Raw genomic sequence first — 21,782 nt, forward strand, 5'->3', positions numbered from 1 at the left:
TTGTGAGACATGCTTAAAGCTCAATGGAGGCTAGCCTTCTCTCCATCGCAGACATTACCCATGACAGTATCTCAGAGAGTTGCTCACGTCCCTGTGACAGTAGCTCAGAGATTCCCTCCCGTACCTGTGCCACCCTTCTACTCATGCAGGAGTTGGACTCCTGCATCCTCTGCGCTATTGTGAAGAGTGCGCGTGTCACCTGTTCCAGCACCTCGCAAATGTGCTGCTAACCCTCGATCATTCTCCATTTGAAGGATGGCCCCCAGGTTCAGCATCTGCGTCCAGCTGAGCAAAACCTAGAGAGGAGTGCTCCCACCGACGTGGACTTTCCGCAGCTGCCCCTGCCACCAGTGTCTGTTCGTGCTCACGTGTCTGTGGTAACTCACCAGGTGCCACCCCAACTAACTGAGGACTAGGACCCACCGAGGTGTGAGTATCTGCGCTGGTGGATGGCTCGCTAAGATGTGGGTGCACTCTCAGAGGCCAGCAGGTCCTCTGAGGAATTGCCCTCTGCCGTCACAGTGGTCGCTGAAGGCCCTGTAAGAGAACAGAAGGCAATATTAAGCATCATCACAGATGTGTCATGTTGCGATGAGCATACTGAGGTGCTGAACATGGCAAGGCATGTTAACATCAATTCACATTGTGTGTGATGAATGTTAAAGTTATGTCACCAGACATTTGTCAGGTTCTAGTCTCGGCGTCCCCGACAGACAGGCACTTGAGGGTTCGGCTGAGCTCCAGCGCTTCCTGCTCCGCCTCTGTGAGGACGACGATTTGTTGCGGCCCCCCTCCGGTCCTCGCCCTCTCCCGTGCATTCTGAGCTCTCTTCTCCTATAAGGGGAGAGCGTGACTGAGTGATGGTGAAGTGGCCAACCAATAAATGCATTGGTTTGGCTTTGGCTGACCGTGAAAGAGATGCATCAGAGGGTGAGTCTGAGACAGAGCCACGACATTGCATGAGGATTGGGTTCAGTGGTAGTGGTGGGGTGAGTACTGGGGAGGTGAGGAAGTGCTGAGGAAGTGCAGGTAAGTTGAGGATAAGCTTTGAGTGGGTGTGGGGAGTGATGTGATAGAGTAATGTTGGCAGTGCAGAATGAGTTAGGGGTCAGGACGGTGATGTGGAAGACGGAATGTAGGAGGAATGAGTAAGTATACTCACTTTGGCTGACCTAGTTAGGTCATTGAAGCGCTTCCTGCACTACATCCAGGTGCAGGATATGTTGCTGTTGTGGCGATCTACTCTGCCACCTCAAGCCAGGCCTTTTTGGTGGCAGAGACAGACCACTTCCTCCCGTCTGCCGGGTAAAAGAGATCCATCCTCCTCCTCACCCTATACAGTAGCACCTGGAGTGAGGCATCAATGAATTTTGGAGCAGCCTTGCCCCTGTTCTGCTCCATTGTGGTCTCATAGAGTCATAGAGTCATAGAGTCATAGAGTTATACAGCACGGATAGAGGCCCTTCGGCCCATCGTGTCCGTGCCGGCCATCAGCCCTGTCTACTCTAATCCCATATTCCAGCATTTGGTCCGTAGCCTTGTATGCTGTGGCATTTCAAGTGCTCATCCAAATGCTTCTTGAATGTTGTGAGGGTTCCTGCCTCCACAACCCTTTCAGACAGTGAGTTCCAGACTCCAACCACCCTCTGGGTGAAAAAGTTCTTTCTCAAATCCCCTCTAAACCTCCCGCCTTTTACCTTGAATCTATGTCCCCTTGTTATAGAACCCTCAACGAAGGGAAAAAGCTCCTTAGTATCCATCCTATCTGTGCCCCTCATAATTTTGTACACCTCAATCATGTCCCCCCTCAGCCTCCTCTGCTCCAAGGAAAACAAACCCAATCTTCCCAGTCTCTCTTCACAGCTGAAGCGCTCCAGCCCTGGTAACATCCTGGTGAATCTCCTCTGCACCCTCTCCAAAGCGATCACATCCTTCCTGTAGTGTGGCGACCAGAACTGCACACAGTACTCCAGCTGTGGCCTAACCAGTGTTTTATACAGCTCCATCATAACCTCCTTGCTCTTATATTCTATGCCTCGGCTAATAAAGGCAAGTATCCCATATGTCTTCTTTACCACCTTATCTACCTGTTCCGCCGCCTTCAGGGATCTGTGAACTTGCACACCAAGATCCCTCTGACCCTCTGTCTTGCCCAGGGTCCTCCCATTCATTGTGTATTCCCTTGCCTGTGGGTGTTTGCTCCAGGAAAAGCCATTGGAGGACTGCCCCTTTAAATAGAGCTCCTCCAGCTGACAGCCTGTGATGCGGGTGCGCAACTTTCGGACAACAAACCCGGAAGCCACATTAAGTGGCACCAATTGACTCGCGATCACGTGGAAAATGGACATTTTTTAATGGGCGGGTTACGCACGCACCCAATCACCCGCTCACTGCCATCCCGCCTCCACTCTAATATCGGAGTCTTTGTCTCCTCCTCACAGCTTACTTTCCCACCTACCTTTGTATCGTGGTATCCTGTAAGGGCAGTGTACTTGGTGTTAGTTGTTTAACAAATGTAATGGGACACATAAGAACATAAGAAATAGGAGGACAAATTAAGCTAAAAGCTGTTAAAGGAAGTCAGAGAGGAGATAGCAGGACTTAAGCCACAATTTTTAAATCCACCTTAAATATCAAACTTGTGTTAAGGGACTGGAAAGTAGCCAAAGTAACACCTTCGCTCAAGAAGGGCAAGTAGGATAAACAGGGTAACTCTTGACCAGTTAATCGAACATTGGGAGTGGACAAACTCTTGGGGCTCAAAAATCCTATTAGGCCCAGAGCGTAACTTCGCCAGAATCACCTGAAATGGGGCAGAATTTGAGGTGCAACCCAGTTTTGCCAGGATTCTGTCTGTTTACGCAGACCAGCAAAATTCAAGTGGGGGACAGGGATGTGGGGAGACGAATCTTCTCCTCAAGGAGAGTTCCCAGGCTAACCCAGGAATTCTGCCCATTACGTCCTCAGCCGAACTTTCACCTGCTGAGAGCTGGCATGCATTCTGTAGGGTACAGAGGAATAGGACTAGGCCATTCTGTCCCGCCAATCAATGAAATCATGGCTGATCTGTACCCTAACTCCATTTACTTGCCTTGGCACCATATCTCTTAATATCCTTGGCTAGTAAAAACCGAGATCTCAGATTCAAAATTATTAATTGAGCTAGCATTTACTGCTTTTTGTGAGACAGTGGTCCACACTTCTACAACCCTTTCCTAACGTCTTTCCTGAATGGCCTGGCTCTGATTTTAAGGTTATGTCCCTTTATGACGGTTTCCTCCACCAGCAGGAAATGTTTCTCTCTATCTACCCTATCAATTCCCTTCAAAATCCTAAAAACCTCAATCAAATCATCCCTTAACGTTCCATAAAAAAACAGCCATTGACAACTAAAGAGGTAAGGGACAGTCTAAGAAATAAGGAAAGGGCATACAAAAAGGCAAAAAATGGCACAGATCCTGGCGAATGGGAAAGATACAAAGATCAACAAAGGGTCACAAAACAGATAGTAAGAGCTACAAAAAGAAAGCATCAAAAGAAACTTGCAAGGGATATCAAAACCAATACAAAGAAATTTTATAGTTATATTAGGAAAATGAGGGTGGTCAGGAGCAGTGTTGGCCCCATAAAAACTGAAAGTGGGGATATTGTCATTGACAATGGGGAAATGGCGGACATGTTGATTACTTTGCGTCAGTATTCACAGGAGAAAAAGAGGATAGCATGCTGGAAATCCCAAGAAAACTAATATTGAATCGGGGACAGGGACTCAATAAAATTAACAGAAGTAAAGCAGCAGTAATGAAGAAAATAATAGCACTAAAGAGTGACAAATCCCCAGGACCAGATGGTTTCCATCCCAGGGTTTTAAAGGAAGTAGGTGAGCGCATTGCAGATGCCCTAACTATAATCTTTCAAAGTTCTCTAGATTCAGGAACTGTCCCTCTAGATTGGAAAATTGCACATGTCACTCTCCTTTTTAAGAAAGGAGAGAGAGGGAAACCAAGGAATTATAAACTAGTTAGCCGAACATCTGTTTTGGGGAAAATGCTGGAGTCTATAATTAAGGATAGGGTGACTGAACACCTCGAGAATTTTCAGTTAATCAGAGAGAGCCAGTATGGATTTGTGAAAGGGGGCAGAAGTTATGCTGCAGCGATACAAAACCCTGGTTAGACCGCACCTGGAGTATTGTGAGCAGTTCTGGGCACCGCACCTTCGGAAGGACATATTGGCCTTGGAGGGAGTGCAGCGTAGGTTTACTGGAATGATACCCGGACTTCAAAGGTTAAGTTACGAGGAGAGATTACACAAATTGTGGTTGTATTCTCTAGAGTTTCGAAGGTTAAGGGGTGATCTGATCGAAGTTTATGAGATATTAAGGGGAACAGATAGGGTGGATAGAGAGAAACTATTTCTGCTGGTTGGGGATTCTAGGAGTAGGGGACACAGTCTAAAAATTAGAGCCAGACCTTTCAGGAGTGAGATTAGAAAACATTTCTAAACACAAAGGGTGCTAGAAGTTTGGAACTCTTCCGCAAACGGCAATTGATACTAGCTCAATTGCTAAATTTAAATCTGAGATAGATAGCTTTTTGGCAACCAAGGTATTAAGGGATATGGACCAAAGGCAGGTATATGGAGTTAGATCACAGATCAGCCATGATCTTATCAAATGTCAGAGCAGACACGAGGGGCTGAATGGCTTACTCCTGTTCCTAACCTGTCAAGCCCCTTCAAAATCTTATATGTTTCAATGAGATCCCCTCTCATTCTTCTAAACTCCAAAGAGCATAGGCCCATTCTACTCAATCTCTCCTCATAGGACAACACTCTCATCCCAGGAATTAATCTAGTGAACCTTTGTTGGATTGCCGCTAAGGCAAGTATATCCTTCCTTAGATAAAGAGACCAAAACTCTGCACAGTACTCCAGGTGTGGTCTCACTAATGCCCGGTACAATTGTAAGCCTTCTGTACTTTTGTACTCCAACCCCCTTGCAATAAAGGCCAACATTCCATTTGCCTTCCTAATTGCTTGCTGTACCTACATGCTAACTTTCTGTGTTTCTTGTATGGACACCCAGATCTCTCCAAACACCAACATTTAATAGTTTCTAACCATTTAAAAAATAATCTGCTTTTTTATTCTTCCTACCAAAATGAATAACCTCACATTTCCCCACATGATACTCCATCTGCCACCTTCTTGCCCACTCACTTAACCTGTCTCTATCACTTTGCAAACTGATTGGGTCCTCCTCACAGTTTACTTTCCCACCTAGCTTAGCTAGTAAAGTGGGATTGGGAGGGGTGGGGTATCTTTCTACTGTAATTTCCCTCGTGTGTATCAAAGTGTTCCCCATTTTATTAGAGTTAAGATTGTTGTGTTGTATTTTCTCTCTTGAATAAAGGTCAAAGTTTCTTGCACCAAAACCAGTTGTCTGCTGCACTTTTGTCACAACCCCCAAATAAGTCCAAGGTCTAGAACCAAGGGAGTGGGAGCGATTCGAACCGCTCAGAAGTCAGAGGTGAAGCTGACACACACCACCACCCCCTACAAAGCTTTTCCACCATCTACAAGGCACAAGTCAGGAGTGTGATGGAATACTCTCCACTTGCCTGGATGAGTGCAGCTCCAACAACACTCAAGAAGCTCGACACCATCCAAGATAAAGCAGCCCGCTTGATTGGCACCCCATCCACCACCCTAAACATTCACTCCCTTCACCACCGGCGCACTGTGGCTGCAGTGTGTACCATTCACAGGATGCACTGCGGCAACTCGCCAAGGCTTCTTCGACAGCACCTCCCAAACCAGCGACCTCTACCATCTAGAAGGACAAGAGCAGCAGGCACATGGGAACAACACCACCTGCACGTTCCCCTCCAAGTCACACACCATCCTGACTTGGAAATATATCGCCGTTCCTTCATTGTCGCTGGGTCAAAATCCTGGAACTCCTTTCCGAACAGCACAGTGGGAGAACCGTCACCACACGGACTGCAGCGGTTCAAGTAGGTGGCTCACCACCACCTTCTCGAGGGCAATTAGGGATGGGCAATAAATGCTGGCCTTGCCAGCGATGCCCACATCCCATGAACGAATAAAAAAAAACGTGCTGCAGATGGTGTCAGCATGCACGTCTTACTTGCTCCTCTCCCTGCTCCACAACTTAACTCGTCTCCCTTTGTCATTGCAGATACCCAAGAATGGGAGTCGGCACCGTCTGAGGAGGAGGAGGAGGACACTGGAGCTGCACTGTCACTCAATCGGACACTCGCAACCACCAGCTCAGATACTGACACTGCGCGTCCTTTAGAGGCTAGGTTAGAGGAGGGATCTGCACGCGGTGAGACACCAGGCACAATTGCGCAAGACCCTGGGCGGGGGGAACGGATACCACAGGTGCCAGCTCGCTGGAGGGCGAGGTCGCACACTGGTCCTGCTGCAGAGGAGTCAGATGATGACTTCGATGGGCCAGGCTACAGAAGACGGCTGGTGGGTGTACACTACCAAATGCTTGGTGCAAAGGAAAGCCTGCCAGAAAGTCTGTGCACAATGACCAGGGACATGGAGGTGGCACCATGAGTCGAACCTGGTGTCGTCCCTCTGAATGACAGCATTCCTGCTCCGACCCCTGCCACTCCGTCAATGCCCTTGCTGTTGCCTGTCAGTCAGCCGGGCCAGACTGCTGCAGCCCATGCTGAGATGGTGCACTCCCGGCCCAGAGCAGCTTGAGGTTGACTTCGTAGGCCATTTGCACGCTGCTCCATTGAAGGCCAGCAGCCTTCAACTACCCATGCTCCAGTCACTGGGGATACACCTCATAGGAGCACTAGGATAGGCAAAGGCACACAAAAGACAGCCACAAAGAATGTGCACAAGGGTGAATAGTAGAATGTTTCATAGATTTTTTTTATTCGTTCATGGGATGTGGACGTCGGTGGCGAGGTCAGCATTGATTGCCCATCCCTAATTGCCCTTGAGAAGGTGGTGGTGAGCTGCCTTCTTGAACCGCTGCAGTCCGTGTGGTGAAGGTCCTCCCACAGTGCTGTTAGGAAGGGAGTTCCAGGATTTTGACCCAGCAACGATGAAGGAACAGTGATATATTTCCAAGTCAGGATGGTGTGTGGCTTGGAGGGGAACGTGCAGGTGGTGTTGTTCCCATGTGCCTGCTGCTCTTGTCCTTCGAGGTGATAGAGGGTTTGGGAGGTGCTGTTGAAGAAGCCTTGGCGAGTTGCTGCAGTGCATCCAGTGGATGGTACACACTGCAGCCACTGTGCGCCGGTGGTGAAGGAAGTGAATGTTTAGGGTGGTGGATGGGGTGCCAATCAAGCGGGCTGCTTTGTCCTGGATGGTGTCGAGCTTCTTGAGTGTTGTAGGAGCTGCACTCATCCAGGCAAGTGGAGAGTATTCCATCACGCTCCTGACTTGTGCCTTGTAGATAGTGGAAAGGCTTTGGGGAGTCAGGAGGTGAGTCACTCGCCACAGAATACCCAGCCTCTGACCTGCTCTTGTAGCCACAGTATTTATATGGCTGGTCCAGTTAAATTTCTGGTCAATGGTGACCCCCAGGATGTTGATGGTGGGGGATTCGGCGATGGTAATGTCATTGAATGTCATGGGGAGGTGGTGAGACACTCTCTTGTTGGAGATGGTCATTGTCCTGCACTTGTCTGACGCGAATGTTACTTGCCACTTATCAGCCCAAGCCTGGATGTTGTCCAGGTCTTGCTGAATGCGGGCACGGACTGCTTTATTAACTGAGGTGTTGCGAATGGAACTGAACACTGTGCAATCATCAGCGAACATCCCCATTTCTGACCTTATGATGGAGGGAAGGTCAATGATGAAACAGCTGAAGATGGTTGGGCCTAGGACACTGCCCTGAGGAACTCCTGCAGCAATGTCCTGGGGCTGAGATAATTGGCCTCCAACAACCACTACCATCTTCCTTTGTGCTCGGTATGACTCCAGCCACAGGAGAGTTTTCACCCTGATTCCAACTGACTTCAATTTTATTAGCGCTCCTTGGTGCCACACTCGGTCAAATGCTGCCTTGGTGTCAAGGGCAGTCACTCTCACCTCACCTCAGGAATTCAGCTCTTTTGTCCATGTTTGGACCAAGGCTGCAATGAGGTCTGGAGCCGAGTGGTCAAGGCGGAACCCAAACTGAGCATTAGTGAGCAGGTTATTGGTGAGTAAGTGTCGTTTGATAGCACTGTCGATGACACCTTCCATCACTTTGCTGATGATTGAGAGTAGATTGATGGGGCGGTAATTCGCCGGATTGGATTTGTCCTGCTTTTTGTGGACAGGACATACCTGGGCAATTTTCCACATTGTCGGGTAGATGCCAATGTTGTCGCTGTACTGGAACAGCTTGGCTAGAGGCGCAGCTAGTTCTGGAGCACAAGACTTCAGCACTACAGCCGGGATGTTGTCGGGGCCCATAGCCTTTACTGTATCCAGTGCACTCAGTCGTTTCTTGATATCACGTGGAGTGAATCGAATTGTCTGATGACCGGCTTCTGTGATGGTGGGGATATCGGGAGGAAGCCTGGATGGATCATTCACTCCACACTTCTGGCTGAAGATAGTTGCAAACGCTTCAGCCTTGTCTTTTGCTGGACTCCGCCATCATTGAGGATCGGGATGCTTACAGAGCCTCCTCCTCCCGTTAGTTGTTTAATTGTCCACCACCATTCACGACTGGATGTGGCAGGACTGCAGGGCTTTGATCTGATCCGTTGGTTGTGGAATCGATCAGCTCTGTCAATAGCATGTTGCTTCCGCTGTTTAGCATGCATGTAGTCCTGAGTTGTAGCTTCACCAGGTTGGCACCTCATTTTTAGGTACGCCTGGTGCTGCTCCTGGCATGCTCTTCTACACTCCTCATTGAACTAGGGTTGATCCCTTGGTTTGTTGGTAATGGTAGAGTGAGGAATATGCCAGGCCATGAGGTTACAGATTGTGCTGGAATACAATTCTGCTGCTGCTGATGGTCCACAGCGCCTCATGGATGCCCAGTTTTGAGCTGGTAGATCTGTTGTGAATCTATCCCATTTAGCACGGTGATAGTGCCACACAACAAGTTGGATGGTGTCCTCAGGGACTGTGCAGTGATCACTCCTACCAATACTGTCATGGACAGATGCATTTGCGACAGGTAGATTGGTGAGGACGAGGTCAAGTAAGTTTTTCCCTCGTGTTGGTTCACTCACCACCTGTCGCAGGCCCAGTGTAGCAGCTATGTCCTTCAGGACTCGGCCAGTAGTGGTGCTACTGAGCCACTCTTGGTGATGGACATTGAAGTCCCCCACCCAGAGTACATTCTGTGCCCTTGCTACCCTCAGTGCTTCCTCCAACTGGTGTTCAACATGGAGGAGGTCTGATTCATCAACTGAGGGAGGGGCGGTAGGTGGTAATCAGCAGGAGGTTTCACTTGCCCATGTTTGACCTGATGCCATGAGATTTCATGGGGTCTGGAGTCAATGTTGAGGACTCCCAGGGCCACTCCCTCCTGACTGTTAATAACTGTACCGCTACCTCTGGTGGGTCTGTCCTGCTGGTGGGATAGGACATACCAGGGATGGTGATGGAAGAGCCTGGGACATTGGCTGAAAGGTATGATTCTGTAAGTATGGCTATGTCAGGCTGTTGCTTGACTAGCCTGTGGGACAGCTCTCCCAATTTTGGCACAAGTCCCCAGATGTTCGTGAGGAGGACTTTGCAGGGTCGACTGGGCTTGGTTTGCCTTTGTCGTATCTGGTGCCGAGTGGTCCGTCTGGTTTTATTCTTATTATGACTTTTTTTTGCAAAATTGTGCAACTGAGTGGCTTGTTCGGCCAATTCAGAACCATCCACATTGCTGTGGGTCTGGAGTCATATATCGGCCAGACTGGGTAATAGACAGCAGGTTTCCTTCCCTAAAAGACATTCGTGAACCAGATGGGTTTTTACAACAATCCGGTAGTTTCATGGCCACCATTACTGATACTGGTATTTTAATTCCAGATTTTAATTAATTGAATTTAAATTCCCCAGCTGCCATGGCAGTGATTTGAACTCATGACTCTGGATTATTAGGCCAGGCCTCTGGATCATTAATCCAACAACGTAACCACTACGCTACCGAGTTAATGTGTAGCATTATAAATTTGTATTTGGAGTCGCAGGTGGTTGGTGGTTTTTATTTATGCAATGAGCTGCGGGAGGAAGCAATGTGTAATCATATGGAGGATGATTTGATGGCCATGTGGGAGAGTGAAAGACTGTTGGTGGTCTGGGAGGTGTCGTTGAGGTTACTGATATCGCTCACGAATAAGGTGAGCACGCAGAGCCCTGGTTGACAGGGCCTGTGCACCTTGTTACCTCCTTGCGTCTTCCTCCACTTCCTCCTCTATCTCCTCTTCCTCATCCTCTTCCTCCTCGTCCTCCTCTTTCTCTGCTTCTGGCTACGAATCTTGCCTGATAAGCAGTGGCAAGGGCTGTTCCCTCATAAGGGCGAGGGCAGCATGCAGCATACCACGATGAGTCTTGACACCCTCTCAGCGGAATACTGCATGGCTCCACCGGAACGGTCCAGCCAGCGGAAGCGTTGCTTTAGGAGGCCTATGGTATGCTTGACGACATTCCGTGTGGCCGCATGGCTCTGTTTGTATGCCTGCTCTACATGTGCGCGTGCATGCCTGACCGGAGTCATGAGCCACCTCATAATGGGATAGCCCTTGTCACCCAGTAGCCAGCCTTTGACTTGCCGAGCCAGTGCAAAGATAGATAGGACGCTGGACTGCCGCATAATGAAGGCATTGTGACTGCAGCCAGGATCGCGGACATTGACCTGAATGATGCGCTGCGTGTGATCGTACACCAGCTGCATGTTGAGGGTGTGGAACTTCTTTCTGTTCTTAAAGATAGCCAAGTTGAGATGTGGAGCACACATAGCAACATGTGTGCAGTCAATGATACTCTGCACCTGCTTCTCTCTGTTAAAAGGAAACGTGATGAACCTGTTGCGCAGCACATACATTGCCTCCGTGACCTCCTTTATGCAGCAGTGCACTTCAAACTGCAAGATGTCGCACATATCGCCAGCAAAGGCCTGAAAGAATCCAGAGCCGTAAAAGTTCAGCGCTACGGTTACCTTGACAGCCACAGGCAATGCTGTCCTTAGCCTGCTCTGAGGCTGAAGCTGTGGCTGCAGCAGTTGACAGATCTCCATCACAACCTCTTTGGTGAAATGCAGCCGTCGGATGCGTTGATCTTCACTCATGTTAAAGTAAGAGTATTGTACCCTGAAGGCCCTCATGGATATGGCCTCCTGCTTAGTGCCCTATGCCGCCTCCTCCTCCCTCTCCTCGCAGCTTGACCTGCTCTCCGTGGCCTCTCTGAATGCTCTCAGTTGTGTTCTATACCCAGCGGGAGCCCCAGCAGGCCACCTATCGTTGCAAGGAATCTTGTGCATCACACTGTTGTAAATGGCATCAACCATAATGCAGGACCTACCAAACCACACTCTATATACTATAGCAACTCTATCCAAGTATAGGAAGCTTCAACAAACACGTCCAACTGTACCAGCAGCCAGAAGCAATAATCCAGTAACTAATCTGTAACACCTGCATGATCCCTTTAAATAGCGCTGTTGGGGGGAGTCCTAATCTCTAAGACAGGTTCAGCTGTTCATGGTTAAGACAGTGCGTTGGCTGGAGCGTTGATTGCCAAAATGGCATCTATCCCTTTAAATCAGCGTTGCACACTGATCTGATGCATATTCTCCTTACTTTACATGATGCCGGTGCTCATTATCTGCGTGTGCCGAAACGTCTTTACCAAGATGGCGTACGGCGCATGTCACGCTAGAGCCCCGAAAAATGGGCGCTACATTGCCCAATTTTTAGCCCAAGGTGTTCAGGAAAGATAGGAAAGGAAAAAAGGAGGATGGGTGGCAGTATTAATTAAAGAGAATGTTGCAGTGCGAGAGGGAGGATATATTTGAGGGGTCAAGGACAGAATCAATTAGGCTGGAGTTAAGAAACAATAGAGGTGCTACTGGATGTATTCTATAGGCCTCCAACTAGTGGGAAGAATATATACTATAGAACTATAGAGTAGTGATAATGGAGGACTTCAACTATCCTGATATAGATGGGGATAGTAATAGTGTAAAGGGCAAAGAGGGGGAGGAATTTCTGAAATGTGTTCAGGAGAACTTTCCAGATCAGTATGAATCCTGCCCAACGAGGAAGGAAGCATTGTTGGTTCTAGTTCTGGGGACTGAAATGGGTCAGGTGGAGCAAGTGTCAGTGTCACAACGTTTAGGGAACAGTGGTCATGGTCATTAGGTTTAGATTAGTTATGGAAAAAGACAAGGAGCAATCAAGAGTAAAAATACTCTTTTTGTAATCTTTATAAAGTGATTTTGTATAGCTGCAACATAACTTCTGCCACCTTGTACTCCAGTCCTCCAGATATAAAGGCCAGCATTCCATCAGCCTTCTTGATTATTTTCTGCACCTGTTCATGACACTTCAATGATCTATGTACCTGAACCCCAAAGTCCCTTTGGACATCCACTGCTTTTAACTTTTTACCATTTAGAAAGTATCCTGTTCTATCCTTTTTTGATCCAAAGTGGATGACCTCACAGTTGTCTACATTGAATTCCATTTGCCACAGTTTTGCCCATTCATCTAATCTATCAATATCGCTTTGTAATTTTATGCTTTCATCTACACTGCTTACAATGCCACCAATCTTTGTGTCATCTGCAAACTTAGATATGAGACTTTCTATGCCTTCATCTAAGTCGTTAATAAATATTGTGAATAATTGAGGCCCCAAGACAGATCCCTGCGGGTCTCCACTAGTCACATCCTGCCAATGTGAGTACCTACCCATTATCCCTACTCTCCGTCGCCTTTCGCTCAGCCAACTTCCTAACCAAGTCCGTACTTTTCCCTCAATTCCATGGGTTTAGGTTAGATGCTGAGAGATTTTTTTCCCCTGGCTGGAGAGTCTAGAACTAGGGGGCATAGTCTCATGATAAGGGGTTGGCCATTTCAGACTGAGATGAGGAGGAATTCCTTCACTCAGAGGGTTGTGAATCTTTGGAATTCTCTACCCCAGAGGGCTGTGGCTGCTGAGTTATTGGATTTATTCAAGGCTGAGATGGATAGATTTTTGGACTATAGGGAATCAAGGGATATGGGGATCAAGCGGGAAAGTGGAGTTGAGGTCGAAGATCAGCCATGATCTTATTGAATGGTGGAGAAGGTTTGAGTGGCCATATGGCCTACTCCTGCTCCTATTTCTTATGTTCTTATGTTCAGGTCCACTCTCTTGCACTCCCGCTGCCGCCCTCGCTGCCGGTTTTATAGGTAGTGGTACCTGGGCCTCCTGCTCAGGTCTGCTCTCTCATTACTATCACTGAATTGCCTACCATCAACATCCTGGGGGTTACCATTAACCAGAAACTCATCTGGGCCAGTCACATAAATGCCATCTAGAGCAAGTCATAAGCTAACTCCTCTGCAGTGAATGGTTCACCTCCTCATACCACAAAGCCTCTCCACCATCGACAAGGCATAAGCTCGGAGTGTGAAAGAATACTATCCACTTTCCTGGATGGATGCAGCTGCAACAACATTCATGAAGCTCGACACTATCCAGGACAAAGCTTAAAAATCGACTCCCTCCACCACCTGCATGTCATGACTGCAGGATGTACTATCTACAGAATGTGCTGCAGCAAGTCGCCAAGGCTTATTCGGAAGCCTGCAACCTCCACCACCGAGAAGGACATCAGCAGGTGCAAGGGAACACCATCATCTCCAAGTTCTCCACTAAGATAGACAGGGAAAGATAGTACTCTTCAGCTTAGTACTTGTCCCTCACAGTTTCTCTCTTACCGAACTCACCCTGAGTCCCTTCCTCTCCAAGCATCTCCCTGTGGATTAGACACCCACATTCAGTCTTTGCACTGTACAATGCACTAGACAGCCTCTCTCTCTCTTTCTAATCAAGGCTGGGAGTCATTAAAGGCTATCAAAGGTCAACAACCTCTTAAAGTGGTACCCCTGTCTCAGATACAACTTGCTCGCTCTGTTACATATCACTCTCGCCAGCAAAGAGCCAGGGGCTTGAGTGATTTCTACCATAAGGCACAACCTTTGAGATAGGGCACCCACATTCTCCTGTATGGTTGCTCTCTGCGGTTATCACTGGGGTTTCAGTCAATTGCGAGGTTGCGGAAACCATTTCAGAGGACTCTTCAGTGAAGGGCTCCTCCGCTGGGTGCTCTGGTGCTATTACCACCTCAGAGATAATCTTTTGAGCTTCTTCTGCGCTCTCAACGAGGTCGACTTTCTTCTTTTTCTCTTTCCACTGATTAACAACCTCTGTTACTGTTATATCTTTGGACTTTTCCTCCTTGAATTCTTCCCTCAGGTAGTCTCTTTGACATAAATGTCTGTAGACATGGAACTTTCCACTGTCCGCACCAGTACTCAATCCTATAACATCGCGAACAAATTCTGGTGGTGGCCATGCAGCACATTCCTTGGGTTTTTCAAAGATTGGAACTGGTTTCTCGATATTTCTCCTTAACCACTCAAGCTCCAGCTGTTGCTCCTCGGCCACACTTCGCGGGATGCTGAGCGACTGTGTTGCTTTTTCCAACTGCAAGCGTGTTTGGCTTCGTCCACCATCTTGAAGCAACTGTCCCTCACTCCACTTGATTCCTGCGGTTTGCCATCCCAAAAGGCCCCAGTTATTTCTGTTTACAACTTCAGTTAGGATGGTTTCAATGGTTTCTTCGCATAGTCCTACAATACTTGGGTCTTGCTCTGTAATTTCCAGATCCGCACTGTCTTCATGCACAGACTTACTCTCTTTTACTGTGATCACCACACTGGACTACCTTTGAAGGCCTCTTCACATACCTCTCGCCTTCAGTTGAGCACATGGTCTCAGACAGTGTTTTCTCTCCTACCAATAGTCCCCTGCAGGGCAGCGAGTTGCTCCTGGAGGGTCTCGTTATTCCAAGACCTCTCGTCGAGACCTGTCAACTTGTTCCTGTACTCTTCCAAGTCGCCTTCAATCTCCTTGACCATCGTCATTTCATGCAAAGATCCCCCTGTATTTTTGCATATCGTTCGACCTGTTCATTGGTGGATTGCTTCTTCTTCACGTCCGCCAAAAGAGCTTGCTGGGAGACCTCCATGCGGAGTTTGGCGTCCTCAGTGCCCTGCAGCTCGTCCTCCAGCTGGGTCCTTATCTCGGCCCTGTGGTGCTTGTAAAGGCGCTCGAGCAGCTCGCGGACCTATCTAACCAACGCCCGCCTCTTCTCTCCATTTGCCAACTGAGCCTGCAGGGAGAACGCCTGGTGCCCTTGCTTCAGCCTCTTTGCCCTCTCCCGGGTTTTTATATTGGGTTTGGTTTCTTCCTTTCCTCTTAGAGACAATAAACCACTCCTAACAGCATATTTTTTTTTTATTATTCGTTCACGGGATGTGGGCGTCGCTGGCGAGGCCGGCATTTGTTGCCCATCCCTAATTGCCCTCGAGAAGGTGGTGGTGAGCCGCCTTCTTGAACCGCTGCAGTCCGTGTGGTGACGGTTCTCCCACAGTGCTGTTAGGAAGGGAGTTCCAGGATTTTGACCCAGCGACAATGAAGGAACGGCGATATATTTCCAAGTCGGGATGGTGTGTGACTTGGAGGGGAACGTGCAGCTGGTGTTGTTCCCATGTGCCTGCTGCTCTTGTCCTTCTAGGTGGTAGAGGTCGCGGGTTTGGGAGGTGCTGTCGAAGAAGCCTTGGCGAGTTGCTGCAGTGCATCCTGTGGATGGTACACACTGCAGCCACAGTGCGCCGGTGGTGAAGGGAGTGAATGTTTAGTGTGGTGGATGGGGTGCCAATCAAGCGGGCTGCTTTATCTTGGATGGTGTCGAGTTTCTTGAGTGTTGTTGGAGCTGCACTCATCCAGGCAAGTGGAGAGTATTCCATCATACTCCTGACTTGTGCCTTGTAGATGGTGGAAAGGCTTTGGGGAGTCAGGAGGTGAGTCACTCGCCGCAGAATACCCAGCCTCTGACCTGCTCTTGTAGCCACAGTATTTATATGGCTGGTCCAGTTAAGTTTCTGGTCAATGGTGACCCCCAGGATGTTGATGGTGGGGGATTCGGTGATGGTAATGCTGTTGAATGTCAGGGGGAGGTGGTTAGACTCTCTCTTGTTGGAGATGGTCATTGCCTGGCAATTATCTGGCGCAAATGTTACTTGCCACTTATGAGCCCAAGCCTGGATGTTGTCCAGGTCTTGCTGCATGCATGCTTGGACTGCTTCATTATTTGAGGGGTTGCGAATGGAACTGAACACTGTGCAGGGAAGGTCATTGATGAAGCAGCTGAAGATGGTTGGGCCTAGGACACCGCCCTGAGGAACTGCTGCAGCAATGTCCTGGGGCTGAGATGATTGGCCTCTAACAACCACTACCATCTTCCTTTGTGCTAGGTATGACTCCAGCCACTGGAGAGTTTTCCCCCTGATTCCCATTGACTTCAATTTTACAAGGGCTCCTTGGTGCCACACTCGGTCAAATGCTGCCTTGATGTCAAGGGCAGTCACTCTCACCTACCTCTGGAATTCAGCTCTTTTGTCCATGTTTCGACCAACGCTGTAATGAGGTCTGGAGCCGAGTGGTCCTGGCGGAACCCAAACTGAGCATCGGTGAGCAGGTTATTGGTAAGTCAGTGCCGCTTGATAGCACTGTCGATGACACCTTCCATCACTTTGCTGATGATTGAGAGTAGACTGATGGGGCGGTAATTGGCCGGATTGGATTTATCCTGCTTTTTGTGGACAGGACACACCTGGGCAATTTTCCACATTGTCGGGTAGATGCCAGTGTTGTAGCTATACTGGAACAGCTTGGCTAGAGGCGCAGCTAGTTCTGGAGCACAAGACTTCAGCACTACAGCTGGGATGTTGTCGGGGCCCATAGCCTTTGCTGTATCCAGTGCACTCAGTCGTTTCTTGATATCAGGTGGAGTGAATCGAATTGGCCGAAGACTGGCTTCTGTGATGGTGGGGATATCGGGAGGAGGCCGAGATGGGTCATCCACTCGACACTTCTGGCTGAAGATGGTTGCAAACGCTTCAGCCTTGTCTTTTGCACTCACGTGCTGGACTCCGCCATCATTGAGGACCGGGATGTTTGCAGAGCCTCCTCCTCCCGTTAGTTGTTTAATTGTCCACCACCATTCACGACTGGATGTGGCAGGACTGCAGAGCTTTGATCTGATCCGTTGGTTGTGGAATCGTTTAGCTCTGTCCATAGCGTGTTGCTTCCGCTGTTTAGCATGCATGTAGTCCTGAGTTGTAGCTTCACCAGGTTGGCACCTCATTTTTAGGTACGCCTGGTGCTGCTCCTGGCATGCTCTTCTACACTCCTCATTGAACCAGGGTTGATCCCCTGGCTTGTTGGTAATGGTAGAGTGAGGAATATGCCGGGCCATGAGGTTACAGATTGTGCTGGAATACAATTCTGCTGCTGCTGATGGCCGACAGCGCCTCATGGATGCCCAGTTTTGAGCTGGTAGATCTGTTGTGAATCTATCCCATTTAGCATGGTGGTAGTGCCACACAACACGTTGGATAGTGTCCTCAGTGCGAAGACAGGACTTCATCTCCACGAGGACTGTGCGGTGGTCACTCCTACCAATAATGTCATGGACAGATGCATTTGCGACAGGTAGATTGGTGAGGACGAGGTCAAGTAAGTTTTTCCCTCGTGTTGGTTCGCTCACCACCTGCCGCAGGCCCAGTCTAGCAGCTATGTCCTTCAGGACTCGGCCAGCTCGGTCAGTAGTGGTGCTACCGAGCCACTCTTGGTGATGGATATTGAAGTCCCCCACCCAGAGTACATTTTGTGCCCTTGCTACCCTCAGTGCTTCCTCCAAGTGGTGCTCAACATGGAGGAGGACTGATTCATCAGCTGAGGGAGGACGGTAGGTGGTAATCAGCAGGAGGTTTCCTTGCCCATGTTTGACCTGATGCCATGAGATTTCATGGGGTCCAGAGTCAATGTTGAGGACTCCCAGGGCTACTCCTTCCTGACTGTATATCACTGTACTGCCACCTCTGGTGGGTCTGTCCTGCCGGTGGGACAGGACATACCCAGGGATGGTGATGGAAGAGTCTGTGACGTTGGCTGAAAGGTATGATTCTGTGAGTATGGCTATGTCAGGCTGTTGCTTGACTCGTCTGTGGGACAGCTCTCCCAATTTTGGCACAAGTCCCCAGATGTTAGTAAGGAGGACCTTGCAGGGTCGACTGGGCTTGGTGTTTTGCCGTTGTCGTGTCCGGTGCCTAGTGGTCCGATGCCGGGTGGTCCATCCGGTTTTATTCTTATATGACAGGCTGTTCCCGACCCAGGACCCAGGAGTCAATTGGACCCGCAGACTATGGTATGCAAACCAGCATAGTTTAATCACCTCCGATGGGTCTTGAGTTACAGCAATGAACCAGACAATCACAGTTATTATCTTAGATCCTTCTGCTTCATGCTTCTCTGTCTGGATTAGTCACCCACATTTAGTCTTGTAAATGTACATTGTACAACGTACTAGACAGAGACAAGTATTACTCTCCAGCTTACCACTTGTCCCTCACAGTTTCTCTCTCACCGAACTAGCCGTGAGTACCTTCCTTTCCGAGCTTCTCCGTGTGGATTAGTCACCCACATTCAGTCATTGCATTGTACAATGCACTAGTCAGGGAGAAGTAGTACTTTCCAGCGTACCACTTAACCCTCACAGATTTTTTTTTCACTCTCTCTCCAAGAGGTTTAAAGAGAATGTGGGACTGAGCAGCGGCAGTACCCGCACTGGAGCATCATGGGAGAAGCTCCGAGTGGTTTAAAGAGAGCGCAGGACTGAGCAGTGGCAGTACCTGCAAGGCGGGGGAGGGGGGCTGGTGGGGGGCAAAGAGTAAATACCCTGTGCCAGAATGGTGAGATCCGGGGCTTCTCAGATATTGGGCCTCGGACCTCATTGGTAATAGAGGTGGTGTGGCGCAATAGGCCTCCAGTGAAGACTGGATAAAGAGTTGGTCTCGGGGTTGGGTCGGGGATGGGAGTGGAAAGACAATGCAGGCTAAGGGTCGGGGCTGGTGGTTGGGATCCTGTCGGGGGCTTGAAGTCATGGTGGTCGGGTGTCAGGATCTGGGGGCTTGGAGTCGCGGGGTCAGGTAATTTAGAGGAAAATCCAGGCCATAAAGTGATCATTCTAAATTGTTAGATCTATCATGGAAGTAATAATGCAAAAAACAAAAAAGCAGCCTAGTAAAGTGTCAAAGATCTACTCTCACCTGTCTGTCAAAGGTGTGATAACAAGTCGATCAGTGCAGCCCAGAAACTCATTCTGATAGATAAATTCCACATCAGTGATACCCACTCTTACATCTTGTGTTTCATCTCTGAAATAAACTCTGCTTTGTTTCAACCATTCGAAGTCACCCACTGCTCTGATATGCATTTTTACCTATGGGAGAAAAAAGAACAGATGGAAAGTATAATATTCATATTATATATAATATACGTGTAACAACATGATCATGAACAGAAAACAGCATATTTAATAAAGAACAAACCATTCTTTAAATTAAAACATTAATTTAAATGTTTTATATATCACGAGGAGTAAGCTTGATTTACTAATTGAGAATTGTTAGGGAAAGGCTCCTAGAAGAAAGTTTTGATGTTAATGACATTAAAATGTAACACATATTACTCTCCTTTTCATGCACCAAACTTTTGCCTGAAACAAAGAAACTTGCAACTCAATGAATGAAAATGGCAACAACTAATGACAGTGAAGAAATATCACAGTTACAATGCCATATCAATAAGTGATCTTTTCGAAGGAGACAGAGTGCACCAGTTGGTTGGAACATAGTAGAACACAGAAAAACAGCAATTTTACAGTACAGAAGGAGGCCATTTAGCCCTTTGCTAAAACAATCCAAAAATCGATCTCACTGTTCTTAAAAGTTAGGACTTGCACAACACCAGGTTATAGTCCAATAGTTTTACTTTAAATCACAAGCTTTCGGAGCTTTCCTCCTTCGTCAGGTGAGGGAGGTGACGAAGGAGGAAAGCTCCGAAAGCTTGTGATTTAAAATAAAACTGTTGGACTATAACCTGGTGTTGTGCAAGTCCTTACATTTGCCAACCCCAGTCCATCACCGGCATCTCCACATCATTCGTAAAAGTTGCAATGGTCTCTGCCACAGACACTCCTGTGACAAAGCATTCCATACTCCAACAACTCTCTGCGTAAAGAAATGTTTCCTAACTTCTCTCCTCGCTCTCAACAATTTTAAGTTGCTGACTCCTCAATACTGATTTCCCAACCAGAAGAAGTAGTAGAATCATAGAATCATAGAATGGTTACACCGCAGAAGGAGGCCATTCGGCCCATCAAGCCGGTGCCAGCTCTCTGTAAGAGCAATCCAGCTAGTCCCACTCCCCCGCTCTTTCCCCGTAGCCCTGCAAATTTTTTCCCGTCAAGTACTTATCCAATTTGATGGGTATAGAGGGATATGGGCCAAGTGCAGGCAATTGGGACTAGCTTAGTGGTATAAACTGGGCGACATGGACATGTTGGGCCGAAGGGCCTGTTTCCATGTTGTAAACTTCTATGATTCTAAACTTCTATGATTCTAATTTCCTTTTGAAAGTCACAAATGAATCTGCCTCCACCACCCTTTCAGGCAGTGCATTCCAGATCATGACCAAACACCGCGTAAAGAAGTTTTTCCTCATGTCACCTCTGGTTGTTTTACCAGTCTTTTCCTATTCGTTCTACCAAATCGCTTTATAATCTTAATAAAATAAAATTTAAATACATTTTAAAATCTCTTGTTTCCTTTTCTGTTCCAGAGAAACATTTTTTTGTGGATTTTGAGGGGTCAATGGGAAGCTACCTAATTTACATGAGGCAGGCAGGCACTAGTGCTACTTTAGGTGCACTTTCTGCTCCAAGTAAATAGAAAAGCCAAGGATCCCATATGCTTTTTTCATGGCCTTCTGAACTTGTCCTGCCACCTTCAAAGATTTGTGTACGTACATCCCCAAGTCCCCCTGTTCCTGCACTCCCTTTAAAATTGTACCATTTCGCTTTTACATGGAATTTACAGCACAGAAACAGGTCATTCGGCATAACAGGTCCATGCTGGTGTTTATACTCCACACATGCCTTCTCCCATCCTTCTTCCTCTAACCCCATCAACACATCCTTTTATTCCTTTGTCCCTTCTGTTTATCTAGCTTCCCCTTAAATGCAACTATGTTAGTCGCCTCAACTGCTCCTTGTGGTAGCGAGTTTCAAATTCTAACCACCCTCTGGGAAAAGACGTTTCACTTAAATTCCCTATTGGATTTATTAGTGACTACCCTTTGTTATATTTTTGGTTTCTAGATGTTTTCCATTATATCTTTGAGTAAGCATTCCATTTCTTTCCTACAATCGACGTTTAGCTAATTAGTCTACAGTTCCGTGGACTCTGTGGCACCAAGGAGCCCTAGTAAATTTAAAGTCAATGGGAATCAGGGGGAAAACTCTCCAGTGGCTGGAGTCATACCTAGCTCAAAGGAAGATGACAGTGGTTGTTGGAGGCCAATCATCTCAGCCCCAGGACATTGCTGCAGGAGTTCCTCAGGGCAGTGTCCTAGGCCCAACCATCTTCAGCTGCTTCATCAATGACCTTCCCTCTATC

General features: G+C 48.0%; 1 protein-coding gene across 1 annotated transcript in view; it reads right to left on the bottom strand.

Annotated features, from left to right (window-relative positions):
* Positions 1–21,782, bottom strand: part of LOC137322209 (dynein axonemal heavy chain 8-like) — a 1,675,662-nt gene that overhangs the window by 680,853 nt on the left and 973,027 nt on the right. The window contains exon 50 of the mRNA XM_067985325.1: positions 19,374–19,546. Coding sequence (XP_067841426.1) covers positions 19,374–19,546 — 173 coding nt within the window. The remainder of the gene's footprint in view (positions 1–19,373; positions 19,547–21,782) is intronic.

Source organism: Heptranchias perlo, chromosome 5 (assembly GCF_035084215.1).
Source record: "Heptranchias perlo isolate sHepPer1 chromosome 5, sHepPer1.hap1, whole genome shotgun sequence".
NCBI lineage: Eukaryota > Metazoa > Chordata > Chondrichthyes > Hexanchiformes > Hexanchidae > Heptranchias > Heptranchias perlo.